Source organism: Plodia interpunctella, chromosome 8 (assembly GCF_027563975.2).
Source record: "Plodia interpunctella isolate USDA-ARS_2022_Savannah chromosome 8, ilPloInte3.2, whole genome shotgun sequence".
NCBI classification, from domain to species: Eukaryota; Metazoa; Arthropoda; class Insecta; order Lepidoptera; family Pyralidae; genus Plodia; species Plodia interpunctella.
Window position 1 is genome coordinate 877309 of NC_071301.1, and position 21050 is coordinate 898358.

At 37.3% G+C, this 21050-nt stretch overlaps 1 protein-coding gene across 2 annotated transcripts; it reads left to right on the forward strand.

Moving 5' to 3' along the window:
* The first annotated feature begins 462 nt into the window (after positions 1-462).
* On the forward strand, positions 463-20402 carry adp (adipose). 2 transcript variants are annotated; one of them, XM_053748515.1, is made up of 14 exons: positions 463-926; positions 1002-1113; positions 2924-3102; positions 3595-3796; positions 5539-5647; positions 6473-6582; positions 7316-7555; positions 7931-8058; positions 8990-9142; positions 10472-10563; positions 11451-11607; positions 12898-13066; positions 13495-13652; positions 14123-20402. In XM_053748515.1, exons 1-14 carry the CDS (start codon positions 730-732, stop codon positions 14124-14126), a joined length of 2010 nt encoding a protein of 669 aa, XP_053604490.1. In that variant the 5' UTR covers positions 463-729; the 3' UTR covers positions 14127-20402. The 2 variants fall into 2 exon arrangements, with proteins under 2 accessions (XP_053604490.1, XP_053604491.1); XM_053748516.1 differs by having other exon boundaries at positions 5572-5647.
* Positions 20403-21050: the final 648 nt, after the last annotated feature.

Consider the following 21050-nt stretch of genomic DNA (forward strand, 5'->3'; position numbering starts at 1 on the left):
GTCTAGCCATTGGTTGGACAGGCAGGATGGATGGGGATCACAGATAAAGAACAATGTAGTTCAATGTTCATAAATCTGTGATGGGCTTAGGTGATGAGGTAGAATGAAAATTCAATTGCTTGGTACAATACTAGTACTCTTTGGCTAGGTGCTAGGTGTTAATAATTCTAAACAGATTCGCGTAATCTATTTAGTGGAATTTATAGTTCTATTTTTTTTTTCATCCTACAAACCTCCAATACCTTATAGCCACTTACTATAAGGTACTCACTATTGCCAGAAACTACCACAGGAGCTCTGCCTGCCGGCGTTTCAAGAATATTCAAAATATTAGGTACCATTAATAATTTTTGATACATGGAATTACTAGGTACGAAGTACGTACTAAATCCATGGTTTGATACTTTTGTACGAAGTTTATTTGTTTTTTTGCATACCTTGTATTTTTTGCTACTGGTAACCCCGTGACAGCTGTTTGACAGTTCCCCTTTTATTTTCGTAAAGAATTCGCTTCTTTCCATCTAAAATAAAGCTTTTTGTACACTTTATTTGTTTGTTCATCGTGTATTTGGAGCTAAATAATTCGGTGTTAGTTAAATATAACACATAGCTCATGAGATAATGATAGGTGAAGTGTGTACCACTATAAATAGATCTAGCCGTAGTTAGTTCGTAATTTTGTCTGATTGTGATGTTGGACCAGACATACTGAGTAATAATTTAGGGACAATGGGCAGGAGAGAAGACCCGGCCTTCGCTAAGGGCACCGTCCGGCTGACGGCGGCCCGGGAGCGTGGTGACGTAGACAGACAATTCCAGAGTCGACTGACGGTGACCCGTAGCATGATTGACAGACTTGGGCTTGAGAAGGAGCTCCACGGTCATATGGGATGTGTCAACTGCCTCGAATGGAACAAAGATGGATCGTGAGTATTTTATATGCTACTCTTATAATAATTTTATTGAGTTTAAGATGTGTAAAAATCGTTTTTTGTTGACAGAGTCTTGGCTTCCGCGTCAGACGATCTTCATGTGATCCTGTGGGACCCCTACCGCTATAGGCAGCTGCATAATATAGCCACAGGCCACACAGGGAATATTTTCTCAGTGAAGGTGAGTCAGACACTGTCATTATCATTTCTTAGTATTATTTATCTACAACTTGTTTACATATAGTATATCTCTTATGTTTGTGACATTGTTAAATAGGTTCTTTCTTTGCTGCAACATTTATTTTTATCTCTATGCCTTCATGGATCACTTGTATGAATAAATCACATTTGAGATGAAAGTTTATCACATATTTTTGTAAGATTTACTTTTGAATTCTAGTAGCTCTAGACTAACATCTTAAAAACAGTGATTTTTCACTTTGAAACTGTGGCCATATTTGAATAATGTTCGGCAAACTACATAACAAGTTACATTCAAGAGGACAAGGACAAGGTTACATACTGTATATAAAATTGGATGCAATTAATACAAAGAAAATGAGATTAACAACATTTTTAAAAGATTTAAAGCTAAAGTCATATTATAAATAAGTATGATAAAAAAGTTTACATGTTATTGTATACAGCCAGTATCTTACTGGCATAATTACATAATGTCAAAATACAATTACTGTTCATTCAGTATTGTTGTGTAAAACTAGTTATTAGATTGTTTTATTCATTAATCTTTTGTCATCTAGATTGCACCATTACATAAGTGCATTCCTATGACACAATGTAAATTTTAAATTTCAAACACCTTGCTGATATACAAAATCAGCTGTTAAGGGTATGTTTCCCTTAATCACATCAATTGACATCCACAGGAGGATGTGGACTGGTCCTATGCTAGGGTTACGACAGATGCCACATATTTTATTTATATTTAATATTGGATGTATATAAGCAAATAAATACTTCCAATTTTGAAAATGAGGCCTCTGATTCCGCTCTAAAATAGATCCTTCTGTATATGTCGTAAGAATTAATAAGGGACACATAGCCTAGGTAGCTGATACAACAATATCATTTATTTATTTATATATAGACATATACAGATTAACAGACAATCATCCCAAACACCTGCATGCAACATTCCCAAAGCAGGCGGCCGGTAGTAGGTACCAATGTGGAATCTTCAAAGTTTTAAGGTTTATTTTTTCATGCTGTCTTCTAGCGTCACAGCGTCACACTCCTGAAGGAAAACGAGAATCTGGAAAATATTGATAAAAAAAACTTTGATTGTGCATTATGAAAGCTACATAAGTTTATATATACCCCATAGTCACATAAAGTGCACTGAAGCCTTGACAAAAATTTAGAAGAAAAAGAAAACTTCGATTGTGTGAAAATCTGATCATATTTCTTTGTCCAACATTCATTTCAAACTTTGACTGTTAATGTTCAACTTATATGTATAACAAAACGAATTTAACATTCAAACCAAAGTGTTACCAAATGTTTGTCATTTTTGAATGAATGAGTTGCATGACTGTTAGGCGTTATAATTCACTCTTCAATTCTCTATTCAAGACGACCATTCAGTCTTTTTACTTTGGTATGATATCTTGTTTTAAGCTTTTGAGCAAATAAGAAATTCAGCAAGCTATCTTTCAAAACTACATCAGAACAAATGATATCAGTTATATTGGGATTCTATGGTATCAATTCAAATTTAAAATTTTTTATTCAACTTACTATGATGACTGATGTATATCATTTGTTGACGTCAAAATTTGCTTAATGAATTGTCCACTTCCTAAGAAGAAGCGGCGCAACAAATTTCACCTCAGCATTTTCTCCAAAGATGTCAACAAATGGGGATCTTAAAGCTTTATTGTTACAATCAATAAGCTACATATTTTTTTAATTTAATTAACTTGTTACTTTATGCATTTGATTATTACTACATATGTACACGATTGTTCCAGTTTCTGAGCCCGGACATAGTAGCGACGTGCGCGGCGGACGGCACAGTGCGCGCGCGCAGCAGCGCGTCGGGCGCGGCGCTGCTGGAGTGCGCGTGTCACTGCGGCCGCGTCAAGCGACTCGCTGCTGCGCCCGACAACCCGCATCTCATCTGCTCCGCGGGCGAGGACGGCTTGATACTGTGAGTTACACTGATCATGCACTCCTGCTTCACAGTGCTGCCGCGGATCCCGCGTGCTATATGATAGTAGTATTCATTCGAAAACCGAGAATCCTATGTTAATATTATAAAGGCGAAGTTTGTATGTTCTTCATGCTCAAACGGCTGGCTCAAATTTTATGAAATTTGCTAGCGGGCTAGCTAATCGGATTTGGTCAAAAAGTCTGATAGTCAATGGCGCTACTTCCATTTGTCCTACAGAATTTAAATCTTCCACATTGCTCCAGTTTCCGTGACAATGCATTATGATGATTATCATAATCATATGGTGCATTCAAGATCGGCTCCAAACGAGGGAACTCCCCGACGGTTTACTGCAGGACATGATTTTTGATGTAATATGGCGACCGATAATCGATATAGTTTTAAATAAAATATATAAATAGATGTCTCTGACAAAGCTTGTGACGAAAATGCTTTTTTTATTATAAAAAACTTTGTTTTTGATTACAGCCAGCATGACCTCAGGACATCGCACACGTGCAACTCAGACTCTCCCAACGTCCTCGTCAACTTACTGAACCACATGGGTCGCCACGCTGAAGCAAAGTGTGTGGCTATCAACCCCCGCAGACCGCACCAACTGGCCGTCGGCGCTAACGACTTCTACGTGAGACTGTACGACACTAGGATGATCAAGCTGGCCAAGCATCAGGTATTGCATCAAGTGTAATTATTCATTCTGGAATAGACCTTTACGTCAAATTTTATATTTAGTAATTTCTCAAAAAGCTACAATCAACTTATATTTCGGAACGACCGCCGCTTACAAGAAATGCCGAAAGAAACTCATTTGGGTAAATGTCAGGAGAGTTTTGAACTCCGCCGCGGGCTCTCATTAGTATTAATTAAATTGTACCATACACAGTAATCAATTATCCTATTTTATAAATAAGTAAAGTACTGGTACAATGTTTATTTTATAAATGTTTAATAAAAAAAAAAGTTTTATTATTTAAAAAAATGTCGGACACTAATGAAACGCTACACGCCGCGTACGCTCGTGTAATTCACCCATTTAAGCAATATTAGCAATCTGTCTCTCTCAAAGTCTAGCATTCGCTTTATTAGTATTTCTTCTACACTTCGCACGGTCTTCTGAATCATAATTATAAAATGTATTTTCAATTAGTGTGCCAGTAGGCGCAGGGAGGACGGTGTGAGCGCGACGATATTGATGGTTTCCTGCGAGTATAGCAACGAGATTTGTGGAAGAAGAAAGGAGAGGCCTTTGCCCACTATAAAATATATTTAATGAAGCGTATAATACAAGTATATAATTTAATAAAATGCTCGCCTATCAAAACAATAGTATTTGATGAATGAATGTCTGTTAATGTCTTTGAAAAATTTATTTGGTTGCTTTTAAAAATCGATATTGTAGTCTGTTTCTAAGGCTGGTGGTAAAATTTACATTTTTATCTTAGTAAGTATATATGTTATACAAAGGGTATGGATTGATTAAGGTATATTTTTTTGTCATGAGAGTATAATAATTGTTATAGTATACTTTACGGTGCCGGAAAACATCTTGAAGGAACATGCGCACTGGTTGACTTAAATAGTCACTAGTTTTATGCGGCTACTAGCCCCTGTATGGGGGTGGTCACAAAAATTTCCTCCTGCCTTAGGGATATACTGTATGCGTTTATACCAAACGAGTGAACGATCATTTTATAATCAATCTCGCTGTCCACTAATGGCTGAGTACAGGCGATGGCCACGCCAACCCCTGATTATAATTGAATAAAACAATAAAATATTACAATTGAAATGTAGACCGATCGGTAAAACAGACCTTTTGGAAACCTTTGGAATGTACACTGATCAAAAATGTAAAACATTTGGAAAAATTCCGGGAAAAGAACCTTGACTACATAAATTATATGCTAGTTGTTCGCCGCGAACTTTGCCCTCGCGAACACAATACATTTTTGATGAGTTTTTACGGAATTGTGAATATTTCAAAAACTACTATTTAAGTTGAACTTAAAAATTCTATTGACAGATCCTACATACCTTTAAAGTTTAATCGAAATCAGACCAACGGTTCGAAAGTTATCGCGTTACAAATTAACAAACAAACAAACATACATACATACAAAAAATGTATTTTTGCCTCAAGTTGACTTGTTAATTAACTTGCGACTACGGGGACTACAAGGTCGTTGAAATGTCAGCAACATTAAATTAAAAATCTGTATTTGTTATATAGGCATATTTATGTAGTTAATAGGCCAGTCGTTTGGGAGGGAACAGCTGTATCCCAAGTAAAATGTATGTTCTCGTTATGATAACCGTGTTTGCTTGTAATATGTTAACGATCCTGGAGTGGCGGTAGAATGAGCATTCGCTCGCTTGGTACAAACGCACGTTAATAGGGCGGGCGTTCTGCAGGGCGGGCGGATGCGACGATATGACTCTTTGCAGGTGCGCAGCGCCCGCGCAGGCCACGGCGACCCCGACAACAATATACCCCGCTCCGCTGTACATTATTTTGCACCAGGTAATTTAAATGTATACTTTACTAACTGTATGGATTACCATATCTTTCCGTGGACGTACGAGGCCATTAAGGGACATATAGCCTTAATAGCTGATAGGCAATAATAACATTCCCAAATAGGATCGACGACAGCAGATTGGAAAATCGTTATAAAATTTAATGGTTTAACTTGTAAAGTTTTAACGTGAAATGAGGCAAAGAAGAGTAAAATATTTTATTAATAAAATTATTTTACTAACTGTATAAATGAGCCAATGTCACCCTTCTGCTCTCCAACTAACTCCACACTCAAAATTACATCAATTGATTACATGAAAGAAGGACAAACAAATCACTATCACATTTGTAATATTAGTATGGCTATTATTGAAATTATGAAGCCACTCGCGCCCCTTACTGATTGTACATTCTTAGAAATTCGCCAATAAATTATCTCAAGAGTAATAATAATAAACTCAGGGTGAAATTTGTAGGGTGCATTGCACATATTTTTGTGAATTCTTATACCTCGTCCGGTCGCCTATTTGATTAAAGAAAATTATGTAAAACTAGCAGCGCCCCGGGCCATCGCTCTCGTGGGAATTTCGGGATAAAAAGTATATGTTATCCCAGGTTATATTCTACCCGTGTACCGAATTTCATAACATACGGTCCGGTAGATTTTGCGTGAAAGACCGACAAACTTACACACATCATCAGAAACTTTCGCATTTACAATATTAGTGGGATACCGTAATAAGTTGATAATATTATTTTTTGTAAATTATTATATCTTGTCCTATATAAATCATCTGAGAAAGTTAAGTGAAATACATTTTGTGCAAGGTCACCTATCCATGGAGCCAAACGAACACACGTTTCCGAAGAAGGCGACCACATACGTGGCATTCAGTCACGATGGCAACGAGCTGCTCGTCAACCTGGGTTCCGAACAGGTGATTCATAACTATTACAAGCTTTTAACTTTCAATATTTGAAAGTAAATATATTCGTTCAGGTGGAAACTTACAACTCAAATTTGGAGCGGATATCTTCATCCGATTGAACTTAAATATTGTACCCACCTTTAGTTTTTATGATATTTTTATGATAATATAACCTAATGAAATAACCAGGATCGGCTCCACATGAGGGAATTCCTCAACGGTTAATAGCTTGGTCATGAAATTTAACCCGTGGCTTTAGTTCATTGGAACTAAATTAATTAATTTAAGTAATGCATTGTTGTAATAAGCAAGGCATGGTGCATCCAGGATGGACTTCCAACAAGGGAATGCCTCAACGGTTTATAGCACGGACGTGATTTGTGTCATGTGTTGAATGTAACAAGATCTACTTGATAACTATGAAAGCTTTGTCAGTAATGATTTTGTTGTAAAATACTTGTCACAAGAAAAAGTTAATAAAACAAAGCTTTGATTGAAGCGAAACAAATCAAATCTTAGTGGCTCGCTTCTCCCACTGAGCTACAATTAATAATTTAGCGCATTTTCATAATTTAATAGCGACCCCACACGGCTTCGCTTGTGGTCTTAACTGTTTTTTTTTAGGTTGCGTTTAATTTTAAATCTGCATTAACAATGCAATGAAGTAAATGACAATTCTGATATATATTAAATTAACTAATATATTACTTTGTATGTTTTAATATAATAATAACATTTTTAGGTGTATCTATTCGATATAAACTCAGCTCGTCGGCCAGTCTTGGTTGAAAGCTTCATCATTCAACACAACCACGGCTACCGCGAAGGCGAGGGGAAACCCAAGAATGGAACAGCAACGAACGGGGCTAATGGCACGAATGGGGGCAATGGCACGAATGGGGGCAATGGCACGAATGGGGGCAACGGAACCGTGGAGTCGCAGGTGCAGTTGCCGGAGAATGTTCGAGACTTGAAGGAAACTGTGAGTCAAAAAAACAATTCAATATAATGACAAAAAAAAAAACCTTTTTTTGTACCCAAAATAAATTTCATAAAATTAAATATATATAAAATAAAATACTCGACTTGCAAGTTAAAAAAATATTTTTCTCTCCGCAGCACAATTTTTTATTCTTATTTCTTCTATATTATTATTTCTATATTGTGAGATAATGAATAGCCTGTTTTATAATTACATTTTTGAATATTCCTTTGGAAAAAACACAGTAATCTATCATTAATAGTGGCACCTGAATCAATTAGGTATTCTCAGAGTTTTGTCGTCGCTAATATTGTCTGGCGGTTCTGTGTCTATCTCTTTAAACAAAATATTACATTTTGTCTATGTCATATCCAGGCCAACGACTTAGTGAACAAAGGCAATTATTCAGCGGCAGTGCAAGTGTACAACCAAGCGATTGGTTCGTGTCCCGACTGCGCCATTTTGTTTTCTAACAGAGCAGCCGCGCTCATGAGAAGAGGCTGGTGAGTTTACAATCATAGTCCTATGATACCCTGCGGACTTATCGCCCGTTAAGTCCACCATTTGTACATAATTTGGTGCAATAATGTATTAAATAAATATACAAAATACTAGATGTTGCCCGGGGCTTCGCTCCCGTGGGAATTTTGAGATAAAATGTAGCCTATAGCAATCTTGGATAATGTTACCTTTCTAATGGACAAACAATTTCTGAAATCGGTTCAGTGGTATCGGAGATTACTCGCCTCAAACATACAAACTCACAAACGCTTACCTCTTTATAATAATAGGATAGATGTTGTCCCGACTTCGTAATTTTATAGTCCAATAGGGCGGACGCGCTTTTTAATTGCGACTCTATAATATTAGTAAGGGTGTATTATTATAACCAAATTCAGAGTACAATCGATTAAAAATTATTTAAAATGACCCAGTGGCTTAGTGATCGCCACGCCCGTCCGTCCGTTATCTGGAAGTAATGGGTTCGATTCCCGGTACTTATTATCACAGATCTGTGGTATTGGGTGGACTTGGAATACAAGCTTAGCTTTATGTGATTCATTGTGAGGTGGTCCACCTGTTAAGTTCACCTGGGTAGACCACGGGAACTTTTGCCAGTGAACAAATCTCAGTTCACCTAGGTTGAGTCAACACTCGAGAGATTATGTTTGCGCCATTTTTATCATATTACAATGAGTTTATCTTCTTTTTTTAGTTTTAATTTTTAGCATCAAAACTTTTGTATATCCGTGGCGCTGCCCACACTAAGTAGAATCTAAAAATCAGTGCTCGGCATTATTGCCTGGCGTAACACTGAGCTGTTACACATTGTGATGCGCGTGCGCACCTACCTAGTAACCTAAGTTTTTCTTCGTGTGTATGTTCGTATGTGTGTTTCGCAGTAATGATATTGTATTGTATAAACACACGCAGGTCTGGCGACACGTACGCCGCGATAAAGGACTGCTACCGCGCCATCGCGCTGGACGCGCGACACGTGAAGTCCCACTTCCGCCTCGCCAAGGCGCTCATGGAGCTGCGGCGCGCGCGGGAGGCGCACGAGTGTCTGCTCTACTTCCGGCAGAGGTGACGGCGAGACATTTCATTTTTTTTTTTATATTATTACTAGCTACGCTAATTACCCTATGTGTTATTCCAGGGTATATTCTACCTTTGTACTTCATAGTCTTATTCCTCATGGCTGAGGGGTCGTGGTCATTACGTGGAATGAAACATACACGACAACTTTCTTGGCATTATTAATGGAATGGTTTGCCATTGCCTTCTCCATTTCACACATACCTAAGTAAATTAGAATCAACCAGTGTGCAGGTTTCCTCACGATGATTTCCTCCTTCACCGGAAGCAAGTGGTGGTCGATGAAAACTACTATATATGAGTCAGATTTGTATACAAACTCATGTGGCACGAGTAGGATTCGAACCTGGGACCTTTCGATCCACAGGCGGGCGTCTTAACGATAAAAGAAGACTGATGATAGAAATAGCAAAATAGAAGGGGAAGAATGATTGGCCACTGGATACGACACGACGCCTTGTTTAAAACTAATTTTGAAGGAAAGGTGAAAGGAAGAAGAGGTCCAGGGAGACCGAAGAAGAGTTACGCGGGCAACTGAAAGAGAAGGCAGGCGTTGTGTCGTATCTCGATACGTCCACGCCTCTCTATCCTCGGCTTGCAAGGTCGAGAGCTTGCAAGCCGTGGCTTATACTCCACCGACAAGAGCATAGCTCTTAAATAAGAAAAAGACTTAAGTTAATATTATGATTAACTTAGTTCATTTGCAGTTTTAATTCTTAATTGATCTTTTATTACAATAAATGAATGAATTAAATTTAATGTTTTTGAATAAGCCTGAAACACAGGATGACTTTTCTTCCTAGCTCAGGCACACTGTGTTTTATTTCATTTTAAATCTTAATTTAGATCGATTATATAACTTTTGTCGCGTATGACGTTATCGTTGTATCACGGCACTAAGTCCGGTCCTTTGAGAGGCTTGCGTGGGGCCCTTTGGAGAGTTTTGATGTCGTGTAGTTCTCCCGCCAAGACCCGCTCCCGGATATACCTTTATTATTAATGTGAATATTTCTTTTTATATATCTCCATTTAATATGGGGTTTATTTTTCTATTTACACGGACCATAGTCAAAGTGTAAATATAAGTTATATTGTCGTATTAAAAGCATGAGATATTGAACAGCTAGTGGGAAATTTCCGAGTTAGACGGCAAGTATTTAATATGACTGCCTTCCGCAAGAGATGGAGGATAGTTTTGTGGGCTTTCAATATATTTAAGCTTTGATGCAAACTTTTAGGCACGACGCCAGTTGCTGAAATGATGATTGGGACTGAAATGATTATTATTATTATTATTGTAATGAATGTGGTTCGTAGATTCCCGAAGCACGCGGCGAGTCACGCGGTGGTGTTGCTCCAGAAGGATATCAACGTGGCGCTCGAGCAGAGAGACACGCAGCCAGACGAGGGTGAGAACACAGAGGTGGCAATCTGCCCGTTTCACTCACACGTCTCACATGTGAAAGAGATAAACGAACTGCGATTATGAAATAACAAAAATCAAATCATTTATTCAGAAATTAGGCTTTTTTCACGTCATATTCTAAATTAAATAATATCTACCAAAGCTACAAACTACTAGAATTTCGGAACGACCACTGCTGAGAAGAAATGCCGAAAGAAACTCATTCAAACAGTGTGTTGGTACCTATAATTCCAGAAGAGCTTATCATTTTTGAAATATATATTTTTTTCTCAGTAAAATAATAATGTCTATATATCTCTCGCACGTAAGATTTGTTACTGAAACGCGAAAAAAATTGGTGTGGAATTTCACATTCGTAAAAATGAAACTTATAAAATTTGAAGATTCAGCTTAATTACACGACCGCAGGCGGCCTGTCGTAAAATCGAACCTTCTGTCGTCAATCCTCTTTGATAATGCTTTTATTGCTTATCAGGTGTATAATTAAGCTTTTTATCTCTTACTGGAGGATATTATAGGGTGTGGACTGTATGCCCAATGGTCATCACGCCGGACTGCTGCACTGGAGGTCCCAGGTTCGATCCCCGGTCAAGGCAACATGGAAAATGATATTTTTCCCTGACCTGGGTCTTGGGATGTTTATCTATTATAATGTATATGTCATAGAATATAGTATATATGATATATAGATGATATGATATTTTTCCGATTGGCCCGGGTCTTGGATGTTTATCTATAAATGTATTTGTTATAAAATATAGTATCGTTGAGTTAGTATCCCATAACACAAGTCTCGAACTTACTTTGGGGCTTAGCTCAATCTGTGTGATTTGTCCTAATATACATATTTATTTATTCGTATATTCATAGCGGAAGCGGAAGAGAACCAGTCGACCAGTGTCCTGGAGAGACAATTGAGGGCTTCGGCCTTGGACTATTCCCAACGATTCCTGGGACATTGCAATACCACGACCGACATCAAAGAGGCCAACTTTTTGGGGCCTGACGCTAACTTCATAGCGGCTGGGTAAGAAAACTTGTGAAAATTGTATAATAATAATAATATCCGGGAGCGGGTCTTGGCGGGAGACCTACACAACATCAAAACTTTCCAAAGAGCCTCTACGTGTTGGATCCATATCTCCACGCAAGCCTCTCAAAGGACCGGACTTAGTGCCGTGAATCCCAAAAGGCGATACAAATAATAATATAATAAATATTTATTTCATATATATATATATATATATATATATATATATATATATATATATAGATATGTCCGTCCATATCGTAATCATAAATTAAATCGAATAAAATTACAAATTATAACTTGTATCAAATTAAATTACATTAGATTCAAACAAAATTTATTGTGCATTCGAAAATGGGTAGGTATATTCAGAAATTTCCAAAAAATCTACTAATCGGAGCGATATTACTTTGTTGCCAATATTAATCGAGCCGCCATCTTGATTGTCCTGGCCGCGTTATGGGCGCGAGGCGTTAGTGTCAAGAATACGTCAGTAGCATCAAGTGTTCAAGTTCAAGTGTTTTTCAAGCTTTTTTTGTTTATTTTCCCCAAGATACTTCGTAATTTCCCCTATACGAAAAAATATGATTAGACATTTTAACTGTTTGATTTGAAGAACTTAATAACATGTTTAAGATTGTAATACATTTAATAATACATCATTTTGTTGAGTACACAAAGGTAAAACTATAATGACAGTACATATAAAATAACTTAGAATAATTAAACGAAAATGCGCTGTATGATATATAGTCTTCTATGTGTCTGGTAAAAATAAAATAAAAGTTTATAGTTAATGAATGTTTATTTGCAAAAACATTGCAACAAGAGGCAAACTCAAGAAGTGCTGGCTTGATATCTTCAAGGATGATATGCGTGCCAATGGTCTGACTACTGATGACGACCATGCGAAGTGGAGACAAAAAAGTGGGAAAGCGGCCCTGGGCTCCGATAGCTGAGGAAGAAACCGGTAAAACGCTCAGATGAGAGACATTGCTGTTGGTTTTTAACCCCCGACGCAAAGAGAGAGGTGTAATAATTTTGACTGCTAAGTGTGTCTGCCTGCTGTGTACGTGGCACCGTAACTCATCAACGGGTGAACCGATTTGGATGCGGTTTTTTTCCTTTGATAGCAAATTTTTTTGCGGTGGTTCTTAGATATGTTCGATCAAAATCGGTTTAGCCGTTCAAAAGTTGTAGCGGAATGAAAATTGAAAGTCGGGGTTTTTTTTTATTATTTGTCTAATGAAAATAAACTTTTCCTTAAAATAAATAAATTATTTGTAGATCCGACGACGGCAGCATGTTCATATGGAGCCGAGAGTCCGGCAACATCGTTCGCGTGCTCCGCGGAGACGAGTCCATTGTCAACTGCGTGCAGCTCCACCCGTCAATGTTCCTGCTGGCCACCAGCGGCATTGAGGCTGTGGTGCGGCTCTGGAGCCCTAGGCCTGAGGTGGGTGCCTTGTAGTGTCCATAGAGTATTGGAGTGTAGTATGGACAGTCTATCAGCTTTTTGCCCACTTCGTATGTTAGTAAATCCAGTTTCCCGTGGGAATTTTAGGAAATCCCTTCCCTAGGTCCCTATACCCATTTTAGGAATCCCTTAGTCCTAGGAAGTTACACACCAAATTTCTGCTTTTTACGCCCAGTTGTTTCGCCTGTGCGTTGTCTGTCAGTCAGTCACTCAGTAACGGAAGTCGACACATATAAAATATGTGTAGATTTGCCATCAGTAAGCGTAGCCACGTGTTTAGCTCACATAAGAATGAGAAACGTGTGTTTTGGATTTCGATTTTTTATGTTTTGACTATGCACATATTATCAGTAATACGTGCTGATAGCCCCATTTTATTTGTTTCCGTCATCGTGATGGTAACATAGGACGGCACAGAGGAGCCGCGCGTGGTCCGCGACGCAGGCGCCGCAGCGCACGCCAACCAGCAGCGCATGCGCTCGGACCCCTTCGAGGCGATGCTGTTCAACATCAGCTACGCGGGCGGGGAGCGGGGGGAGCCGCACTCGCCCGCCTGCAGACCCACGTATGTCTGCATTTATTATGCTATCTTCGCCTCGGGGCTTCGCTGCCACGGGAATTTCGGGATAAAAGGTGTTACCTACGTGTTATTCCAGGTTATATTCTAAACGTGAACCAAATTTCATAACAATCCGTCCGTTTTAACGTCCTATATTCTAAGGTTCGTTCTGGTTTAAAAAAAAGTAACAGTTTGTATTTATAATGCAAAAGGTTCACTTCGACTAAGATTTAATCAAAAAATGAATAATTTTTCAGGTGCAATAAATTCCAATTTATTATCTGTAAGAAATAAAATAAACCTATAATAAACCATGTGAATTGTGGTATCAATAACAATATTATAAAATCATTACGATCGGATAAAGAAAAGCAACGTTTTACCTTTTAGCATAGGCAAGTTTCCGGTAGACGTTCCTTTTAATAAGGCATGTGACATGTATAACAAAACCATTTAAATATTGTGTTTTTGTACAGGTAAAACGCATGGAGTCCGGGTCCCCGGAGCCACGGTATTCCCTACACCCATCACATAGTCATTGTAAATATTTATATTTTATCGATTCATATATCGTTCTCATAGTTTCGACTGTTACTTTACACTGATAACACAATAGTTCGTTATAAAACCGCGAAATACGGTGGCGCCCTCTTCTGAATTTTAATTATGATTTTGTCGAAACTAATAAAGATTTTGCTTTAGTGAATGGTATAACAATTACAAAATATAGTAAATATTTTGCTAGTCACGTTTGAACCAGATGTTAACTATTTTGTATCTGTAACAATTGGAGGGAGTAAGCTCCAGTCAATTTTAATTTTGAAGGCAAGTCGTCGTTTATACAAAATGGCGTATTTTGCGTTTTTCTGCGCAGGTTAAGGTTAACGACAAAGTTGACTGGTGCAACCCACTCTTATTTCTTTATAATCTTACTAGCTTTTGCCCACAACTTTGTATGTGAGTAAAAATTCGTTTCCCGTGGGAATTTCAGGAAATCCCTTCTTAGTGCCCCTACACTGTCCTAGGAACCTACACACCCAATTTCAGATTTCTACGCCCAGTAGTTTCGGCTGTGCGTTGTCTGTCAGTCAGTCACTCAGTAACGCAAAAGTTTTATATATACATATTTGGATTACCAATCAGTTTATTCAACTATGGGAAGAGGGCGCCACTGAACTCGAGTTCAAGTCTTAATGTCGGCTATACACTATTAACAAATAGTTTTTGCTGATATTTTTGTTGCGGTAAATAAAAGCTCTCAAATAAGCTTCGCAATGTTAAATTCATTCGATATTCAGGCGACAGCCGACATAAAGGTCACTTATGCCGCACCGCTCACACTCGGCAAAATAACGTTCATTGAAAAGTGAGCTTTAGCGCGTCCTCTGTAGACATATTTTACATTGACAACTTGAGAGTTGTAAACGATTTGACTTCGAGCATTCCGCTTATGTTGCCAATCTAAAAGTACACCTACAGTCGATGTTTTAAAGCTCACATTTTAATAAATATAATTTAAGGTTGGAATTCTCCAAGCACTGTCAATGTAAAGATTAATTTGATTAAAAAAAAAAGTATATTTTATACATTTTTTTTTTTCTAAATTAGTGATAGTATGTCTAGCACATTTCATACTGCGTCCATGATTGTGCCAAGTTTCCGTTTTTTGTAGCCGCAGATTGATAAATATACATTATTTAGACGGAGAACACATCATAAAGAATATAGTCTTGTCAAATTATTATGTTTTGTTGTATTAAATAATATATTGAATCAAAAAACCGCTTCTTTTGTTTGGGATAGAAAAGGTTACTCAGAGTAAAGTTTATTTGATTGAGTTTATTTTGTCAAATTTGGTAATAGTTGTTACCTGCAAAGATAAATCTACTACCACTTCACTAACAGCGTCTACTAGATGAGATCAGCAGACCAAGCAGTCATCCTTGTTAAAGCTATTGCAACCGTATTTTCTACGAATGTAATCTGATTACAAAAAAAAAACGCAAATAAAAAATAACCTTAAATTACTAAAATAAGGTTCATTTTCGAGTGATAGTGAATTGGGAAAATAATTGAATGCCAAATACCAGATGTCCCGCTCTGATTGGTTCTTCTACTAATAGAGAGTGAGGGAAGTGGTCAGTCCAGTAATCCGTTAAGTTATATGTGGTGGTCCAAATCAAAAGGGACCTTATGGCGGCTGGCACTTAGGTCTTTATTGCCGTTGTTCGAATACAAAACAACGGCAATAATGGTGTAAGTGCCGGGCGCCATAAGGTCCCTTTTGATTTGGACGGCCACATATAACGTTCTTCTTCGTAAGCAAATATGGATGCTATTACGGTGACAAGAATTATTTCAAGATGAGGGCGCCACTGGAGTTAGTCTCATTAGGCTAAAGATAAAGAAAATTATAGACAAGCAGTTATTGTGGCCTAATGATATAGATTATTGTAAGCCTACATGGCAAATTTTTAAACCCGGCACACCATTTGAGACAAAATGTATTAGCTCTCTGTCCCGTTTTTCTTATCCGCTAAATGACGTTTATTGAAAAGTGAGCTTTAAAACGTCAACTGTAGATATACTTTACGTTGACAACAAATTGGTGGACTGTTGGTGTCAGCCCAATGTAAAATATGTCTACAAAGGACGCTTTAAGTCCCATTTTTCAATGAACGTCATCATGTCGGGTGGGATCGGTGCGGTGGAAGTTTTCTATATAGAGTTTTTAAATATATTTCGCAAAATGTGCACTTCGCAGAATGTGTAATAACGCGTTTCTCTTTATTGTATGCGCCAAATGGAAGGCATAACAATGTCTATAATTTTCTATGTCTACACATAAGCTCCTAACAGGCAAAGTCATGACATGTCAGACACAGGAAGACGTCTGTTGGACATAAGTCTTTCTCATAGACTTACAGTATGCGCAATAACTGTTTGATATATATTATTGAACTAAATATGTATTTATTACTTTCAATATACAGTTAAAATTTGTTTGTTATTCGATGCATATTTTATCCTGTATTTTATTCCGGGGTAGACATAACCTCCACAACGTGTTAGCCCATAAGGTACAGTCAACAATACAATAAGTGCTGGCGCGATTGAATTCCCCCGCTAGAGGCACTGGTGTCGACAAAGGTCCATTTGAATATTTGAAAGTACGCATTGAGCGCGGGCTTTTTTAAAATTCAGTCAGTTTTAGTAAATGGACCTAACTCGACCAGTGGCGCCAACTAGTGAGCGAAACCTGTAGTCTCCATTAGGTATCCACGCCAGATAATTTCTCCTTTTTTTATATGATGCCTGAGGCCTATTCTTATTGTTGACTGTCACAAAGCGTTTCTGAAAAGGGATTATAAATTTCCAAGAGAGTCCTTGGTTCATTCCCTTGATAGACTTTACGTCGTTAGAATACGGAAGGGAAGCATTGATTGTTTTGACTGTGTATTTACTATTTAGTCTGTAGTACGTTTTTTTTTTTTCATTCATTATAAGACTTTTTGTATTGGGTACGCGATGCATGAATGAGTTTTGATTCTGTGATACTCTCTTAGTTTGTAATAATATCAGTGTGTTTGACGCGAAATGTGCACTTCGCAGAATGCGTACTTCTCAAAACTTTAACTGATATCAGAATTTTGTCAATAATTTCTTTAATTTTTCAGAACTGCGTAACAGTGTCGGACGAAAATATCAGGACGTCAAATCGGAGCCAATAATAAGCTTCGATGTCGGTTCACATACATTTTCCGCAGTGCTCATTTTGTGAAATTCACGTTTCGCGTCAGATCCCTTTTTTCAGTAAAGTTCTCCCTAGAATTACACGAAAACACCAACTAGCCATATGTTGCTTGGTATTTATATGTAGCATTTTACGTATGACAGACGTACGGTGCTTCCACATGTGTGTGTCTGTAATAGTGCCTGACGTTTTACGCCGAACAGTTTTACTAATAGGTTATTGGGTTATGAACCAAGACAAATAAAACTAAAAGACAACGAGCTGGCGTAACCAAACGAGAGAAAAGATTTCCCAACTTCCTGTCTCTCTCACACAGCGGCAAGATAGTCGCTGATTGGTCACATGATGAGGGACATAAGATGTAAGGGCTCTGTCCCGTTTCTTCTCGTATATTTCTAATATCTGTCCCGTTTCTTCTCTTATATTTCTAATATCAGTCCCGTTTCTTCTCTTATATTTCTAATATCTGTCCCGTTTCATCACGTATATTTCTAATATCTGTCCCGTTTCTCTCGTATATTTCTAATATCTGTCCCGTTTCATCACGTATATTTCTAATATCTGTCCTGTTTCTTCTCGTATATTTCTAATACCTGTCCCGTTTCTTCTCGTATATTTCTAATATCTGTCCCGTTTCTTCTCTTATATTTCTAATATCTGTCCCGTTTCTTCTCTTATATTTCTAATATCTGTCCCGTTTCTTCTCTTATATTTCTAATATCTGTCCCGTTATTTCTCGTATATTTCTAATATCTGTCCCGTTTCTTATCTCGTATATTTCAGTATAGGTATTGCTAATACGCGTTTCTTTTGGTTGAGCAAAATCAAGTAACAATCTTTGTCTACAGTTGGCACTCTTGTGGCATAATAAGTACACATGTAATACCTACTACCGACAAATGGAGATGCAGTTTTAACGAGGTAAATGCAAATATGCAAATGTTGGAATATCCTTAATATTTTACTTACGAGTACACACATGTGGGCGTAGCTTAATTGAGGAGCATTGATTGGTTTATAGCTCAAAATAACATAAAATAAATGAACTGTGTAATATGAATCGTGAATGGACACACGGGGCATAGAATACTTGTGTTACAACCTCGCTTGTTTCTAGTTTCATTTTCAGCCGTGACGCCTCGAAGCCTGAGAAAAAATAAACCTTTTGAAAACACAGCTGTTAATATTGATGTGGAAAATTTGTCCTAATTGTCGACAACAATATTCAAAAGACAAAGGTAAATTTTAATTCCTTGGTCGCTCAATAGTCACAATCGAAGAATACTCAGAGATACTATTAAAAAGAAGCAATACTAGAATGTATATCGATAGTAAGCGCCTTGACAGTCGCTATGCTGTCGACCGTCCTATCGATATCCCAACTGTATTTCGAAGTCAATAATCGATTGTGGAATTATCGATATATGGCATGACTAATCGCGTATTCCCTCCGTCTCAATCACTCACCTTATGTGCGCAAGAAATTGGCTTTTCGTCCATCTCTCGCGTTACACTTTGTAACTGTAATATACGGACGCGGCGCTTTTACTGTGCGTGTCTCTATTCACGATTCCTCATTGCACTGACGTACATTTTATAGATACCGCAAATTTTATATTACAGATAATTAATGTATGGGCTGCTAAGTTGATCGATGCAAATCACTTTTTTTATTTTAAAAAACAGCCATACATAAGGAAATATTAATTACAATTTACAGAACAATATAAGAGTTATTTTTTTAATGTGCTGAGTATTACTTTTAATGTGCCGTGTTCATTTGTGTTTAGCATAATTAATGCACTTATATTGTTGGTTTTACATGTCACACGTTTTTATAACTAAATTAAAAAAAAAACATGTTTCTAACAAAATATTTTTTTTTGTGATGAAATCGGTTTTTATCGGTCTCGATAGCTACTGAGCTATCGGAGCAGTGCTCTTTTTAACCCAGTGGTTAAGATGAGCACTGCCGTATAGGCAGAGGGTGCTGGTTCGAATCCCGGTCGGTTCCAGATTTTTTCTTCTCATTCGATTTTAAATAATAATGGTCTAACGTCTACATGCTGTATGTAACCTGTCTTGTAGAACAAGAGGAAACAATGTACGAATTTGCGGTATCTAGTTTTATGTGGGTCCGTGTCACTTTTTATAATTTCGAGTTTTCGACAGTTAATAAAATTTCAGTCATTTGATAAACCGATTTCGGTTAAAATTGTATTGTCTCGTTCTCTTGGTATATACTGAAAAGAGCGATAAAGATAAAACTTATTGACTGAAATACTTGTATTTTTTATAAGTAAAGCCGAACTTCCACCGAGAACTGAAGAGACTTAGTTTAGCTTAGCTCACTGAACCAAAGATGGCTGTCTTATGCTGCGAAAGAAGTCCCGCGTCAATATGTGGAACTATCAACAATATATCTGCCACGTTGTTGTTGTTAGCAAGTGTAAGCAGGGATTTTCCGTGACGCAGTTTAAGACGGCGTTCCCGGCTCACTAGCGCGATCATCATCAATTTCTTTTAATCTATAGCGAAAACTAAAAAGAAACCACAGGAGATTATGCTACTCTCGATAATTTCGGTTCACTATTATACAAAATATAGTCATATTTTACAATTATTTTTTCGAATTGTTTTTCCGTTTTGGTTTGCCAAAAAACTATAATTCCTTCAAATAAAACATAGTGTAGCATAATTTGGAGTAGGTACCACATTTCGTATACAATACACAATTCATATATAATATGACGGTGGCGCTAGTGTGCTTCTTGGTCCGGACACATATACATATTTAATAGGCTCAACAAACAGTAGCTAGTTCACGTGGCAAGGGCTTTATCCGGTAAAACTCGAAAGTATAAGATAGCCTTGTATTTATACTGATAAATAGTTTGTATACTAATACTATATGAGAATATAATTTTATTTATATACTGGTAATCATAAGTGTGCCGCAAGGGAAGGATTTGTTGTAAAATAAAACTTATCTTGTTATAGAAGTTGGTGTTTTTATTTCATTATAGTAGATTTACATGTATTCCCGCGGGAACAGATCGTTTCTTCGGGTTGAAGGGTTGCTTTAAGTGGCTACGTACATACTCGCACACTCGTGTCACACACAATATTTTTGTCAAATTATTAGCCGAAAACTAAAAAAATATCTTAGAAAGTTATGATACACTAAATTATGCTAAACATTTTATTAGAAAGTCCTATAGTATTCCATTATACAATGTTTCACACAATATACTACACGGATTTTGGTGGCCACAGTTTTCGATTTAGTATTAAACTGTTGACTATATTGTGTACGGGAAAATTATAATAAATACTTTCTAAAAAATATATTTTTTGTGTAGCTTAATTTGTTAAGATTATTTTTAAGTTTTCGCCAATAAATAAAAGACTGATAAAAATGTGATAGCATCGCTAGTGTGCGGACAGGTAGGGCATTAAACTTATTAAAATATGTTTTGTCTCGTTCTTTCAAAGTCAATTGTTGGGAAGAGAATGTTCGATCGCTATCTGACTTTCTCTTTTCAATATTTGACTGAACGAACACTAATAACCTTATTGGTGGAATTGAGATTTTGACAGGTAGACCATAGCGACAGGGTCTAGCTTGTCACCTATAGATTCCAATTGAT

What these genes read in the sequence shown, in the direction of transcription:
- adp (XM_053748515.1), top strand. Translation starts at nt 730, where the DNA reads ATGGGCAGGAGAGAAGACCCGGCCTTCGCTAAGGGCACCGTCCGGCTG. An exon ending in GCGCTCATGAGAAGAGGCTG is followed by an intron (nt 8,059 to 8,989) that starts GTGAGTTTACAA and finishes AAACACACGCAG; the next exon opens with GTCTGGCGACACGTACGCCG. An exon ending in CTGCTCTACTTCCGGCAGAG is followed by an intron (nt 9,143 to 10,471) that starts GTGACGGCGAGA and finishes TGTGGTTCGTAG; the next exon opens with ATTCCCGAAGCACGCGGCGA.